This window comes from Sturnira hondurensis, unplaced genomic scaffold (assembly GCF_014824575.4).
Source record: "Sturnira hondurensis isolate 20B ecotype Veracruz unplaced genomic scaffold, ASM1482457v3 Scaffold0013800, whole genome shotgun sequence".
Classification (NCBI taxonomy): domain Eukaryota; kingdom Metazoa; phylum Chordata; class Mammalia; order Chiroptera; family Phyllostomidae; genus Sturnira; species Sturnira hondurensis.
The window spans coordinates 265,845-282,645 of record NW_028086431.1 but is presented as its reverse complement, the minus strand read 5'-3'; the positions used below and the strand labels follow the sequence as shown (position 1 = coordinate 282,645).

At 40.6% G+C, this 16,801-nt stretch overlaps 1 protein-coding gene across 2 annotated transcripts in view; it reads right to left on the bottom strand.

Moving 5' to 3' along the window:
* Nucleotides 1-16,801, bottom strand: part of ARHGEF6 (Rac/Cdc42 guanine nucleotide exchange factor 6) — a 173,609-nt gene that overhangs the window by 93,263 nt on the left and 63,545 nt on the right. For both annotated transcript variants that reach the window (XM_037061996.1, XM_037061995.1), the window contains exon 6: nucleotides 6,197-6,267. In XM_037061996.1, coding sequence (XP_036917891.1) covers nucleotides 6,197-6,267 — 71 coding nt within the window. The remainder of the gene's footprint in view (nucleotides 1-6,196; nucleotides 6,268-16,801) is intronic.

The window sequence follows — 16,801 nt, the reverse complement described above, 5'->3', positions numbered from 1 at the left end:
TTAGATGGGGGGCACCATGTCTTAGACTCCATCAACCTGGCTCACACTGTTTGCCCCACCGTGGTGATTCTCTAAGGCCCTGACCCACTAAACTTCAGGCCCACCCAAGCTGTTTCCAGTGGCTTTTCCAGACAAATGTTTTGTATTGACCCATGCTTCAAATTCTCCTAAATTCTCTCAAACAAGCAGCGTCTGGCGTCAGCAAGTCCCATACCTCTCCCTAATTGCCCCAGGCCTGGTACTAGCATCAGCTGGCCATGGTTCACATCTTGGTCTTACCTGGGCACTTCAAAGACTAGCAGAAGTAGCAGCCATCTGCAGATCACTCTGTAGCTTAGATTTTGTGACTCCAGGAAGAACACAGTTGGTAGCTGACCTTGGACATGCCAACAGCAATCAAGGCTCAACTACAAGAGGATGGTGTATACAACCCACATGATGGGTGCACCTTGAATAGCCAGCTTGGGAAATAGGGGAGGCTGTGCCACTGGACTCTACAGGATACCTACTACATTAAGCTACTCTACCAAGCCTAGGAAACATAGAAGCTCTACCTAATACATAGAAACAAACACAGGGAGGCTACCAAAATGAGGAGATAAATATGACCCAAATGAAAGAACAGAAAAAAACTCCAGAAAAAGAATGAAATGAAATGGAGATAAGCAATGTACTAGATACATAGTTCAAAACGCTTGGAATAAGGATGCTGAAGGAATTTAGTGAAGACGTCAATAGTACTAAAAAACATCTAGCCAGAAGCAAAGGATACACTAATTGAAATAAAGAACAATTTACAGGGAATCAACATTAGAGTGGATGAAGCCAAGAATCAAATCAGGGAGGTAGAATATAAGGAAGCAGAAAACCACCAATCAGAAGATCAAGAAGATAAAAGAATCCAAAAAAATATGAAGATAGTGTAAGGAGCCTCTGGGACTACTTCAAGCATACTAACATTCACATCATGGGGGTGTCAGAAGGAGAGGAGAAAAAGCAAGAAATTGAAAACCCATTTGAAAAAGTAATGACAGGAAACTCCCTTAACTTGGTGAAAAAAATAGACATACAAGTCCAGGAAGAGTTCCAAACAAGATGAACCCAAAGACGTCCACACCAAGACACACCAATAAAAATGCCAAAGGTTAAAGGCAAAGAAAAATATTAAATGCAGCAAGAAAAAAGCAGTTTTCATGCTTACTACATGGGAGCTCCCAAAAGACTGGTGGCTGATTTCTGAAAAGAAACTTGGCAGGCTAGTAAAGATTGGCAAAAAAAAAAACAAAACAAAAAAAACACTGAAGGTCATGAAATGCAAGGACCTACAGCTAAGATTACTCTACTGAGCAAAGATATTTTGAGCCAAAGGACAAAGAACTTCTCACACAAGGAAAAGCTAGAGTTTGTCACCACTAAACCAGTACTATATGAAACATTAAATGGTCTTCTTTAAGCTAAAAACTATGAACAATAAAATAGCAATAAATACATATCATATCTATCAACAATTTAATCCAAAAAACAGAATAAACAAAAGATCAGGACAGAAACAGTCATCGATACAGAGAAGGTTTTGATGGTTGCCAGATGGAAGGGGAGTCTAAGGAATGGGTGGAAAAGATGAAGGAATTAAGAAGTACAAATTTGTAGTTAAAGAATAGCCATGGGGATGTAAAGTATAGCATAGGGAATAGAGTAGTCAAAGAACATATACACATGACTCATGAACATGGAGAACAGTAAGGGGATTGCCTGAGGGAGTGGGGGCAGGCTGCATAGAGGAGGGCAAAAAGAGAAAATTGGGACAACTGCAATAGCATAATCAATAAAATGTAATTTTTAAAAAGATATAGGGATAACTTATATGTGGGAAACTTGGTTTTTCAGGTCTCCAAATAGTGTGGATGGGCTAGAATTTTTTGATTTGTCTAAACGAATCAACAAATTGGGAGAATAATCAGAAAACTTGAAACATATTTTGAATTAATTGCCTCTGAAAATTTGCTTAAATGTGAAATAACAAAACACCAACAACCAACCCAAATCCTTTCACATTCCTATCTAGTTACAGCAATGTGTCTAACTAGTCTCAATAATTCAGGACTAGTTACAAAAAAGCTCTACAGCTCCTTCAAAGGCCATTATGCTCGCTCTCTCTCTCTCTCTCTCTCTCTCTTTATATATATATATATATATATATATATATATATATATATATATATATATATTATTGATTATGCTATTACAGGTGACCCATTACCCCCTTCATTCTTCTTCCACCCTACACACACCCTCCCACCCACATTTTCCCCCTTTAGTTCATGTCAATGTGTCATAAGTTCTTTAGCATCTACATTTCCCATAGAGTTCTTGCCTTCCCCTGCCTATTTTCTACCTACCATATATGCTATTTATTCTCTGTACCTCCCCCCCTTTCTCCTCTTCCCACTCCCCTGTTGCACCCTCCATGTGATCTTCATTTCTGTGATTCTGTTCATGTTTTAGTTGTTTGCTTAGTTTGCTTTTGTTTTAGGTGTGATTGTTAATGACTGTCAGTTTGCTGTTTTTTCATTGTTCATATTTTTATCTTCTTTTTCTTAGATAAGTGTCTTTAACATTTCACATAATAAGGGCTTGGTGATGATGAACTCCTTGAACTTGACCTTATCTGAGAAGTATTTTATCTGCCCTTCCATTCTAAATGAAAGTTTTGCTGCACAGAGCAATCTTGGATGTAGGTCTTTGCCTTTCATGACTTGGAATACTTCTTTGCAGCCCCTTCTTGCCTGTAAGGTCTCTTTTGAGAAATCCGCTGACAGTCTGATGGGAACTCCTTTGTAGGTGACTGCCCCCTTATGTCTTGCTGCTTCTAGGATTCTCTCCTTCATTTTAATCTTGGCTAATGTAATTATGATGTGCCTTGGTGTGTTCCTCCTTGGGTCCAAGTTCTTAGGGTCTCTCTGAGCTTCCTGGACTTCCTGGAAGTCTATTTCCTTTGCCAGACTGGGGAAGTTCTCCTTTATTATTTGTTCAAAGAAGTTTTCTACGGGTTGCTCTTGCTCTTCCCCTTCTGGTACCCCTATAATTCGGATGTTGGAATGTTTAAAGATGTCCTGGAGGTTCCTAAGCCTCTCCTCATTTTTTTGAATTCTTATCTCTTCATTCTTTTCCGGTTGGATGTTTCTTTCTTCCTTCTGGTCCACTCCCTTGATTTGAATCCAAGTTTCCTTTCCATCACTATCGGTTCCTTGTGCATTTTCCTGCATCTCACTTAGTGTAGCCTTCATTTTTTCATCTAATTTGCCATCAAATTCAACCAATTCTGTGAGCATTCTGATCACCAGTGCTTTGAACTGTGCATCTGATAGGTTGGCTATCTCTTGGCCACTTAAAAGTATTGGCTCTGGGGCTTTGATCTATTCTCCTATTTGAGCCTTTTGGGGGGGTCTGTTCATGCCTGTTACATATGAGGGAGCAGAGCCTTAGGTGTTTGCCACGGCAGGGCAACCCACGTTGCTGGGTTGTGGCGCTGTAAGTGGGGGCAGGGTCATAAATGGAACAATGGAGCTTTCTCTGCTCTCTCTGGGATTTCAGTCCCTTCCACCACTTCCCACAAGCAAACTGGGCCCTTCTGGTGGGCTTGTGTACATTCTAGGACCCTGTGGGTCTCTCCAACTAACTCTCCTGTGAGGCTGGGAGTCTCTCCCAGAACCCCAACCCCCACAAGTGTTTTCAATCAGAGCTTTTAGGCTTTATTTTCCAGCACTAGGGCCCTGGATTCTGTGGTCTGTCTCACTGCTGGTTTTCACTGGGGGCTGCTTTGTTTGCCCCAGTGGGTCTGCTTGTTGCCTCCCCTCTCCTGGGGTTTGCCAGCCGCTGCCTGTGTGCCCAGGTCTGCCAACTGCCTCCTGCACCCCCGGTCCATCAGACACCACTTTTTCCTGCCGTGACCCCTCTCTGCTGGCCACCAACTCTGCCCCTCTTACCGGTCTGGATGAATGGTTGTTTGACTTCTGTAGTTCAATTTTCTGTCAATTCTGGTTGTTTTCTTGTTTCTAAATTTTTGTTGTCCTTAATTTTGGTTGTGCAGGGAGGCACAGTGTGTCTACCTACGCCTTCATCTTGGCCAGAATTCTCTATTTTGTTTAGTAAGCTTGAGGTTTGAGATAAGATCTATAAAAATTTTTAAATATACATATACATCTTTTGACCCAACTATTTAACTTCTAGGAATCTACCCTAATAATCTTTATATACTTTGCCGAGTTACACATATAAGATGTTTACTGCTAGATTGTTTATAGTAGTATAAACAGTGAACATGAACCCCAATAGGAGGTAGGTGATAAAAATAGAATTTGAATATGGTATATACATGATTTACATAAGACCTGTAAGAATCACAGAGATTAATTTGCCTTGGATAATCCCAACAATATTTTATATCAGTAGAATCAGTAGAGGCAGAGAGAGATCTAAGGCAGAATGATGGATGGTATGCTCCAGATCCACAGGGAGAGGAAGCTACAGTAACATTTGCATCCACCATTTGAATGCATCCTTTCTTTAGAAATTAAATCATTGGGGGTCACCAGAAAGCTAAAAGAAGTGGTTAGCATGGAAAAGATAAGGGAGCCTAGCTGTACTGAGTAATTTTATATATATATATATATATACATCAGAAATGTAAGGGGAAAAATAGTGACAAAATTGTCCCTTACGTTATGAAGTTCTTTTTTTTATTTTTTTCATACCAGCTACTGGTGATGTCATCATTATGAAGCAAATTCACTGAAGAGTGAAATTCAGTTTTTCAAACCAAGTGTATAAATATGTTTAAAAACTGTTCATCCATGCACTGGATGGAACTGGAAAGCATTATGCTGAGTGAAATAAGCCAGGTGTTGAAGGACAAGTACCATATAATCTCACCTTTAACAGGAAGCTAAACACCAAAACAAACAAGCAAGCAAAATATAACCAAAGACCCTGAAATAGACAACAGGCTGACAGTGACCAGAAGGGAGGGAATTTCAGGGGAAATAGGGGAGGGATTTTTACAACAACTGAGAAGGGTGGAAATGGAAGGAAAGGGGGGAGCACGGGAGGCGGGATGGGATGGGAGTAATAGAATACTGTACTTAAAATATAATTAAATAAATTTAAAAAAATAAAATAAAAACTGTTCATCCATGCACAAAATGAAAAGAACATGTAGTACAAATGCATATGGAACACTGGGTAAAAAGTGAAACTGTACTTCTGCAGGGCAGGGGAAGGGGTGATGTGACTACCAGTCAAGGAAACTCAGAGGTTATCATGACTTGACCTTTTCATTAGTGAGTAGGCCAAGTCAGGAAAGGAGACATGAAAGAAAGCAGAGAGCAGATTAAGGAAAAGGATATTATTTCTTTTTCAAACAGGTACTTATTTTGAGTATTGCACATGCCCTATTTATAACTAATATATTTTGATATATCTGTGTTCAAGCTAGAGCCATTTAATTCCTCCCTTTGTACCAAAGGACAGCCTTCCTTTTAGGCTCCTCTCAAGAACAAAGTTAGTAATATTTCATAGAATATCATAATGAATTGATTGATTCTAAAATAAAAATCAGTATGCCATCACTGAAAATGTAGTGGATTAGAGGAACTTTGGAACTTACCTTCTAAATATGTGGGAAGGCTATTTAGTGACAAATTTGTGCAAAATTGGCTACCAAACTGCTAAATTTTCCTGTTATGTCTGCAATTTCCCTTTCACTGCAATTTAATAAGCTTTGCTCTAAATCAGTGATGTGAAACTCATTTTTACTGGGTGCCACATCAGCTTCATGATTTCCTTCAAAGGGCTGAATGTAATTTTAGGACTGTATAAATGTAACTATTTCTTGACAGTTAAGCGAGAGCTCAGCACTGCTGCCAGGTAGAAACAAGGTGCCAGGCTGGATAAAACAAGGTGGAGGATCAGATTCGGCCCGTGGGCCTTGTGTTTGCCACCTGTGGTCTAAATCTTTGTGCTATACTTGATTTTTTGAGTACAGTGGACATATATATTGTAATGCAGCTGACATTAGACCCTTATAATGTAACTTTATCTAGTCTTTCATTTGTGTCACCTCAACATATCGGTGGTTTGACAAGTGAAGTGGTTCCATATAGTCAAGAAAAATTTTGTTCATCATCTCATCACTCACCACGGAATAATAATTCTTGGTAAGTGGAGTAGTTTCAAATCCTTTGACAGCCTTTGGGGAGAGAGGTCTCTCTGTGAAAAAAATTTTAATTATATTAATATTATATAAGTCTAAGATGAACATTTTACAACATAGGCCAACGAACATACTATCAATATTTTCAAGTGGAAAAATCAATGGAAATGTACATTCCTAAACAAGAAACTATAATTTTAATGAACTATACATGATCAAAGTTAGATCGTGTCCAGGCCTCTCAACTTCTGAGGGGAAGAATAATCCCAGCAGTTAAAGTCAAGCTACTTAATGGTAGGGCTGGGACAAGAACTTCACTCTCAGTTTGCACTTGTTTCATTCAATTTATTCAAAGAAAATAAGCAAAGCCAATGTTAACCAAATACATATTTGTAACTTGCAACTTACCAATATAATATAAATAATTCCAACCATTGATTATTAGGACTATATACTGTGACAAAAACAAAATAATCAATATTTAATACACTGAAAACTCTTCACTCTTTTACTCATCATTTTTTAAAAAATATATTTATTTATTTTTAAAGAGATGGGAAGGGAGGGAGAAAGAGAGGAAGAGAAACATCAGTGTGTGGTTGCCTTCCATGCCCCTTACTGGGAACCTGGCCTGCAACCCAGGCATGTGCCCTAGATGGGAAATTGAACAAGCAACCCTTTGGTTCACATGCTGGCATTGAATCCATTGAGCCACACCAGTCAGGGATCATCATTTTAATACTAATACATTTTGCCACAAAATGCTGCCTTTCTTTTACAAACACTGCCTTTCTTTTACAAAGTTAATTTTACCTATTACATTCATGACCAGGAGACAATCTAATATGTCTTTAAGAAAGGAAGCCAGGAGCTTCTCGTCAAGATGGCTATGTAGGCAGACATGAGTCACCTCTTTGCACAACTACTCAAAATTACAACTAAAATATAAAACAACATCACTCAGGAACATCAGAAATCAAATTGAATGGATGTCTGACAACTATAGAACTGAAGAAACCACATCCATCCAGATTGGTAGGAAGGGCACAGATGTGGAATTGGCTGGCCCCACACCCATGTGGTTAAAAATTTGGGAAGGCTATCTTGGGAGTGAAGAGTCCTAGCTCCACACCAGTCCACTCAGCCTAGGGTTCCAGTGCCAGGAAGGTAAGTCCCCACAACTTTTGTCTGTGAAAACCAGCAGGGATTGAGTCATTGGAGGAGGCCAATGGAGCCCTAAGAATTTCCTCTTAAAGAACCCACACATGGACTCACCTACTCAGACTAGCTCCCTCTGAGCTCCAGCACTAGGGTAGCAGCCTGAAGGGCACAAGTGTTACACAGGGAGAGACTGAAGTATTTGGCATGAGGGCAAGCAGAGGCCATTGTCCCCTTGCTGAGCCCTCCCCACAAAGAGCTAGTAGGCTTGGTGCCATATCTGAGACTTCATCAACCTATCTAAACTCTGTGTGACTCATCTTGGAGATCCATGGAGGCTCTACCCCATCCAACTTACAAACCCACCCAAACTGCTTTTCTGTAAGGATGGCTGGTGTTGGCTCCTAAGTCCTAACAAATAAGCAATAGCTGGCTTGAGTGAGCCCTAGTGGCAGCTAGATTAGAGTCACAGCTTGGCTTCACCTGGGAATCTCCAAGCCCAAAACAAATAGCAGCCATCTCAGATTCCTTCACATCTCAGGCAGGGTGCTCTGGGCAAAAAATAAAGTAGGGGCTGACATTGGTCTGTGCCACTCAGGGAAACCCCAGGGCCAATGCACTCAGTAAATAGCTACAGACCACAGGAGCACTGCCACCTGCCCCTGTGCAGCTGATCATCCACAGAGGGCAGAGGTTGGTGGTCAGGGCTCACAGCCGGTTCTTGTAGCCAACTGGCCTGGTTAAATCACTCCCATTGTTCTACCAACAGCAACCAAGGATCAACTACAAGAGGAGGGTGTACTCAGCCCACACAAAAGGTAGACCTCAAGTATCCAGCTTCAGTGATAGGGGAGGCTGTGCCACTGGACCCTACAGGACACCTACTACATTAGGCCACTCTACTAAGACAAAGAATCAAAGTAGCTCTACCTAATACATAGAAACAAAAACAGGGAACCTGCCAAAAGAAGGACACAAAGAAACATGGCCCAAATGAAAGAACAGCTCAAAACTCCAGAAAAATAACTAAACAAAATGGAGATAGCAATCTATCAGATGCAGAGTTCAAAACACTGTTTGTGGACTGCCGCCAAGATGGAGGCATAGGTGGAAACACTATGCCTTCTCCCACAACCAAGTTTGAACACAACAAAGGTTTGGAGAACAAAGACACAGCCAAAGACCAGAAAACTGAATTATACGGAAGTCCGACAACTACGAACCATTGGTAGGAGAGGCGGAGCCAGCAGCGGAGCAGGGTCGGGCAGGACAGATCCCCCAACCTAGGGGAGCAGGCAGCCTGGAACCAGTTGGGGTGTGGGGCAGACTGACCCCAGTCGCACATTCGGGCACAGTGAGACGGACCACGCAGGCCCCAGGGGACGAACCCAGTGGTGGAGGGCTGACGGCGGTGGCACACTCGCGTGCAGTGGAACAAAACGCATGGGCCTGGTGATGGTGGTGGCTGCAGCGGCAGGGGGCAGGTGGGAAGCCATTGTCCCTCTTTGACCCCGCCCCCACATACAGCGTCACAACCCAGCGACTTAGTTGCCCTGCTCTAGTGAACACCTTAGGGCTCTGATCCTGCTATGGAACAGGCACGAACAACCCAAAAGATGGCACGAGAAGAACTCAAAGTCCGAGAGCCAATAACTCTCAGCGACCGAGAAATTGCCAGCCTCTCAGAAGCACAATTCAGGACACTATTTATCAGGATGCTCACAGAACTGGTAGATTATAGTTACAAATTAGAGGAACGTAGCCACAAATTAGAGGAACATATGAAGGCTAAACTAAATGAAATGAAGGGAGATGCACAGGAAACCAATAGTGATGGAAAGGTAATTGGGACTCAAATCAATGGAATGGACCAGAAGGAAGAACAAAACATCCCACCAGAAAGGAATGAAGAAATGAGAATTCAGAAAAATGAGGAGAGGCTTAGGAACCTCCAGGACATCTTTAAACATTTCAACATCCGAATTATAGGGGTACCAGAAGGGGTAAAGAAACAGCCACGAGTGGAAAACGTATTTGAACAAATAATAAAGGAGAACTTCCCCAGTCTGGCAAAGGAAATAGACTTCCAGGAAATCCAGGAAGCTCAGAGAGTGCCAAAGAAGTTGGACCCAAGAAGGAACACACCAAGGCACATCCTAATTACATTAGCCAAGACCAAAATGAAGGAGAGAATCCTAGAAGCATCAAGGGATAAGGGAACAGTCACCTACAAAGGAGTACCCATCAGACTGTCAGCGGATTTCTCAAAAGAGACCTTCCAGGCAAGAAGGGGCTGGAAAGAAGTATTCCAAGTCATGAAATCCAAAGACCTACAGCCAAGATTGCTTTATCCAGCAAAACTTTCATTTAGAATGGAAGGACAGATAAAGTACTTCTCAGGTAAGGTCAAGTTCAAGGAGTTCATCAGCACCAAGCCCTTATTATAGGAAATGCTAAAGGGACTTATATAAGAAAAAGAAGATGAAACATATGAACAGTGAAAGGACAGCAAACACACAGTTATTAACAACCACACCTAAAACAAAAGCAAACCTAGAGAACAGCTAGATCAGGAGTGGAACCATAGAAATGAAGAACACATGGAGGGTTAGCAACAGGGGGGTGGGAGGGGGAGAAGGGGGGAGAAGTCACAGAAAATAGCATAGATGGTAGGTAGAAAATAGATAGGGAGGAGGGCGAGAATAGTGGGGGAAATATAGAATCTAAAGAACTTGAGACACATGGTTACAAACTAAGGGGGGGAGAATGGTGGGGGAGGGAGTGTGCGGGTGGAAGGGAATGAAGGGGGGGAATAGAACAACTAATGGTATAATCAATAAAATATATTTAAAAAAACCAAAAAAACAAAACACTGTTTGTAAGGATTCTCAAGGAACTTAGTGAAGACTTCAGCAGCATAAAGGAGACCCAGTTGGAAACAAAGGATACACTAATTGAAATAAAGAACAATTTGCATGGAAACAACAATACAGTAAATGAAGCCACAAATCAAATCAATGATCTGAAATATAAGAAAGCAAAAAACAACCACACAGAACAAGAAGAAAAGAGAATCCAAAAAAATTAGGGTAGTATAAATAGCCTCTCAGACAACTTTAATGGGTCCAACATTCATCTCACAGGGGTGCCAGGAGAAGAGAAGCAAAAAATTGGAAATCTATCTGAAAAAATAATGAAAGAAAACTTCCCTAAGTTGGTCAAGGAAATAGACATGAACATCCAGGGGGTGCAGAGAGTCTCAATTATGATGGATGCAAAAGACACATCACTATTAAAAGGTCAAAAGTTAAAGAGATTCTTAAAAGCAAAATAAAAGAAACTACTTACCAAAGGGTTGCCAGATGGGAGCGGGGAGAGGAAAATAGGTAAAGAGGTGAAGGGATTAAGAAGTACTAATAAGTAGTTACAGAATAGCCATGGGGATGTAAAGTACAGTATAGGAAATAGTGTAGCCAAAGAACTTATACATATGGCACATGGACATGAACAATGGTGGGGGGATTGCCTGAGGGAGTGGGGGGTGCTGGGTGGAGAGCGCGGAGAGGGAGCAAAGGGGGAAGAATCAGGACAACTGTAATAGCATAACCAACAAAATATAATTTTACAAAAAGGAAGGGCCCTGGCTTGTGTGGCTCAGTGGATTGAGTGCCTGGATGAGAACCAAAGAATCTCTGGTTCGATTCCCAGTCAGGGCACATGCCTGGCTTGCAGACCAGGTGCCCAGTGAGGGGCGTGCCAGAGGCAACCACACATTGATGTTTCTCTCCTTCTCTTTCTCACTCTTTTCCCCTCTCTAAAAATAAATAAAAAATATTTTTTTAAAAAGAAGGAAGCCAATACAGTGTTACTACATACTATCTTTTCTACCCTCATTTTCTCTTTTGTTTCATTTTGTTTTATATTCCATTTTTATCTTGCTATATTGTATGCTGCTTTAACTTGTTTCTGAAATAAGGGGGAATGTAAATAACCAAATAATATAACACCTGGCCTTGGCTTTGATTTGTAAAAATAATATTTCCTTATTTTAAGTCTATTACATGTCCATCCTAAAAATGCAAAATAAAAAAAATTAAAAAACAAAACAATGATAGGTCCATCACCCAGAGCTAAATGTCATGCACAGTAACATTTTGAAATGTGTCTTCTCACTCTTTTTATATATGTGTTTGTGAACACACACACACATGGGTCTTTCTTACTTTACCAACAGTTTTGTAATTCTCCTATTACAACATTATTTCAAGAATAATTTCCTATTTAACCTTGATTTCTAATTATTATTATTTCTAAAATGTTTCTTATTTTTGGCATGTAATAGCTTTTAAGATATTTTATTTGACCTTTATACAGCCCTGTCAGGAATAAATTATCTAATTTTTTGAAGAAGGTCATTAAGGTTCAGAAAGGTGGTGTAACTTGCCTAATGGTATAAATCTGGGAAATGGTAGAACCAAGATTAAAGTCCAGGTGTGTCTTCACAAAAGCCTGTGATTCTAACCAATATGATGTCCAGAAATAAAGCTACTGAAGGTCTCAATCAATGGATAGTTGTTCCTACTAGAGTTCAGAGGGACCATCAGCTTGAACTAGGATGGTGAGAGAAGACCTTTTTGGGCAGAGAATATATAATCAGCCCTGGAAGGTGGCTAGAATTCAAACAAGCATAGAAGATACTTTTCTAGTCAGGGGAGATTTGAGAAGCACAGCTATAGAAATAGCAGTCCTCAAGGCAGGACTGTTCAGTGATGGAGAATTGTCCAGCTGTGCCTGGCTCAGCCTAGTGGGAACAAGGCAGCAATGTGGCCCAATTCAGTCACTTCCCAGTGATGATAAGTGAGGTATGGTCAGTTTGGGGAAGGTTTATGCCATTTCAAGATCTACCCGGATTCCGCCCCGCCCCTCTGCTGGTGTGGCTCAGTTGGTCATCCAACAAAACAAAGGGTTGCTGATTTGATTCCTGTACAGGGCACATGAATGGGTTTCAGGTTCCATTCCCAGTTGTGCTACTAATGAAGGCAGCCAATTAATGTTTCTCTCTCACATCAATATTCCTCTTACTCTCTCCCTCCCTTCCCTCTCTCTAAAATCAAAAATCAAAATAAAAGATCTGTCTGGACCCTAATAGTGCCTTTCACAAGGCTTTACTGGGTAAACTTGAGCAACATATAACCACCTTACTTATTACTTGAGATTGTAAGTGGCAGAGCCAGGATGTGAACCTTAGTATTATTGTACTGCCAAACCAGTTGTTCTTCCAGTATAGCATGGTTTTGTCAAATTGTTATAGCTTTGTATTAGGCAAGTTTTCTACAATGTAGCTATAATAGTTCTACCTATAACTCAGTTGTTTTGTGGAATTATGATGTAAACCAGTCTTGATAAAAATAAAACTTTCTAGATATACCAGCAAGACATGGTCACCTTTTGAAAGCAAGGCCAAAAGAAGGGTAAACAGTAATGCAGAACCTGCCAAGACATAGAAGAGGAAAGGGATGGCCATAGGAATGGATCATTGTAATTGAAGCAAAATGTTAACTATGTAAACTAAAACTGAGAATCATAACTTGAAAACAAAGAAGTGGCTGCTGTGGATGGCTGAACATGATGTAAAAAGAGCTGCTGCTTTGATAAGGTCAATAAAATTGTCAAACCTGTAGCAAGACTGAGAGACAAAAGAGTAAGAAGACACAAATTACCAATATCAGCAGTGAAACAGGATATCACTACAGACCTCAGAAATATCAAAAAGATAAAAGAGGGAGAGAGAAGATGGCAGATAGGTAAGAAGGAGCAGATTCCACTTCCCCGTACACACCAGAGAGAAACCTGGCTGATCTATGGAGTAACAGAGCACACAGCCAACAGTACCACAGCACATATTAAAATAGGAGGTCAAAAATTGTAGCAGGCATTGAAAAAACAGATGGTAAGGACAGTGTTTCAGGACAATAAGGGCCCAGGGATCAGCTCAGGGACCAGAGAGCCTGGGGGCCCAGGCCCGGGGCTGCTGGACTAGCCACACAGCTGTTGTGAGAGCTGGGTTGGCACTCCCTCCCTAATCAATCAGGGTTTGAGCAGCAGCAGGACAGACCTGATTACTTGAAGTCCCAGAGAGGGGAGTAAGGACTGAGTGGCAAACACAGGGGGCTGTGAATACCCATGCATAGCCCTGGGAAGAGTCTGTGCCAGAGCCCATGTGACTGGAGGTGGCCTGGCTGGGTGCAGTGCCTGAAACTTGGGGAAAGAGCGCTTTGTGGAACACACAGGGACCATACCCAAGGACCAGAGAGAGTGTGCGTGCCTCTGGAGACTCGAAGACCACACCAGTAAACTCGGAGTGATCACATGCCTCAGGAGACCTGCCCACATCTGTAAACCCACCCCTCACCCTGCTTCAACCAACAAGAACAGAAAAACCAGTTTGGCCAGTTTGAAACCAGCAAGAGGTTTTTTGTGTTTGTGTGTGTGTGTTTGTCTATTTGTTTGATATTTTTAAGTAATTATGTATTTATTTATTTTTGTTATTTTTTATCAATTCCTTTTGCTGCTCTTTCCTTCCTTTTTATATTATTCCTTCTTCCTTTTTTTCAATTTTATATCTTCTACCTTCCTTAGTCTGTTTTTTTTAAATACCCGCAAATGAGACCAAAAAAAACTCAGAACTGTGAAAAGAGCAGAGGTGGTCCCAAAGAGGGGGCATCCCAACAGCTGAGACAGAGAGAAAAATTTCACTTTGCTATTACAGAGAACCTGCAACATATTGCATATCTGTATTATTATTATTTTTTTCCATTATTCTTACATCTTTTATTTGGATAATATTTTTGTACTCCTTTCTGTTTAGTCTTCTTTGCTTGGCTGGTCATAATGTATCATTTGACAGGTTTCCCCTGTTTTCTCATTCATAGTGCATTGCTAACTTACTGTCCTTCACTTCACCTGTGTTCCATTAGCACAATACTGAAGGTCTGATACTCCCTATTCTTGGTATCTAGATCTCATAGATTATGTTATATGATTGTTGCTCTAATATTATTGTAAATAATAGCTGTTCCATAAAATGTAACTACTACACAATACCCCTCCCAGGTCTTAGCCCACTTCACAGATTCTTAAACTCTATTACTGTAGTGGTTAACTCTGTTCTCTCACACACTACACCTATTTACTATCATTTACTCTCACCTTACCTCAGAATCTGAACTCCCAAAACCTCTCTGCTTTCTAGATCCATCTCACAATCCTTACCTCCCCAAGAAGAGTCTTATCTTCTTTCTATCCTTTTTAAAAAGTGGCTAGTTGGGTGGAATAAAATGGTTAACAATATACATAGCCAAAGGATCTCCTATCTCTTCCCTACCAGCTGCTATTGTAAATAGCATAGAATACTCTCTTGCTTTCTTAAACCATTTTGCCTTCCCCTCCAACTGATCACAAAAAAGAGTAGGTGGAAGCGGTGAACACCAGGATACCCGAAGGAGACTACACCACTGAATCTAACAGGTATTCTACCACGGAAGTTCACACCATAAACCCAGGAAATCAGAACAGATCAATTTAAGAAGCTGAGGCTAACAAGAAGAGTCTCACAAACAATGGGAAAACAAAGAAACAATCCCCAAATGAAAGGAAGGGAGGAAGCCTCGGAAAGAATGTTAAATAAAATAGAAACAACTCATCAGAGATTGAGTTCAAAACAATGGTTATTGGGAAGCTCTATGAGCTCACAGCAAATTACCAGAAACTACAGGGAAACAACAATGAACTCCCTGCAAACTATACCAGCATGAAAAAGGAAATAGAAACTATCAACAGGAGCCAAGAGGAAATGAAGAATAAAATATCTGAACTGAAGAACGCAGGAGAAGGAATCAAAAGCAGGATAGATGAAGCAGAAGATTGGATCAGCAAGCTGGAGGATAAACTACAAAAAAATCACCTAGAAAGAGCAAGAAAAAGAAGAGGCTCCGAAAGAATGAAGAGGGATTAAGAGAAATGCAAGACAATATGAAATGTAATAGTATTCAAATAATAGGGATACCAGAAGGAGAAGAAGAAGAGCAAGGGATAGGAAACCTATTTGAAAAGTAATGATGGAAAACTTCCCTAATTTGATGAGAGAAAAGGTCACACAAATCCAGAAAACACAGAGGCCCAATCAAGAGGAACCCAAAGAGACCCACTTTAAGACATATCATCATTAAAATGGCAAAATTTCCAGACAAAGAGAGAATCTTAAAGGCAGCAAGAGAGAAAAAGGAAATAATATACAAGGGAGCCCCAATAGGGTTAGCAGCTGACTTCTCAAAGGAAAAACTCCAAGCCAGAAGAGAATGGCAAGACATACTCCAAGTAATGAGAACCAGAGGGCTACAACAAAGGCTATTTTACCAAGCAAGGCTCTCAATCAAGATAGAAGGCCAAATAAAGAGCTTCCAAGACAAAAGAAGTCTAAAAGAATACGCCTCCACCAAACCAGCTCTGCAAGACATACTAAGTGGACTGCTTTAAGGAAAGGAAGGAAGAGAGAGAAACACGGGTAAGAAAATGACAATGAATAAGTACTTGTCCATAATAACCTTAAATGTAAATGGATTAAATGCTCTAATTGAAAAAAAACATAGAATAGCTGAATGGATAAGAAAGCATGACCCACACATATGCTGCCTACCAGAGACCCACCTCAGGATAAAAGACCTACACAAACTAAAAGTGAAGGGCTGGAAATAAATTATTCAAGCACACAGACAGGATAAAAAATCCAGGGTGGCAATACTCATCTCAGACAAAATAGACTAAAAAAAGGGGGGGAGCATAAAGAGAGACCCAAAAGGCCACTTCATAATACTCAAGGGAAGAATCCACCAAGAAGACATAAACATTGTAAATATATACAGACCCAATGTATCAGCACTCAATTATTTAAAGAAAATCTTAGAGTACTTCAAGAAACATATTGACAGCAACACAGTTATAGTAGGGGATTTTAACACCCCACTGTCAAAAATAGACAGATCTTTCAAACAAAATATCAACAAACATTGTGGCATTGAATAATGCCCTAGATGAAATGAACTTAACTGATATATATAGAGCCCTTCATCCCAAAGAAGCTAAATACACATTCTTTTCAAAAGTCGATAGAACATTTTCAAAGATAGACCACATGATAGGACACAAAACGAGCCTCAACAAATTCAAGAAAATTGAAATCATACCAAGCATTTTCTCTGACCACAAGGGAATGAAACTAGAAACCAACTCTAAGGGAAAAAACTCCAAACTCAAAATCATGGAGATTGCCCTGGCTGGTGTAGCTCAGTGAATTGAGCGCAGGCTTGCGAACCACACAATTGCGGTTCAATTCCCAGTCAGGGCACAAGCCTGGGTTGCAGGCTAGTTCCCGGC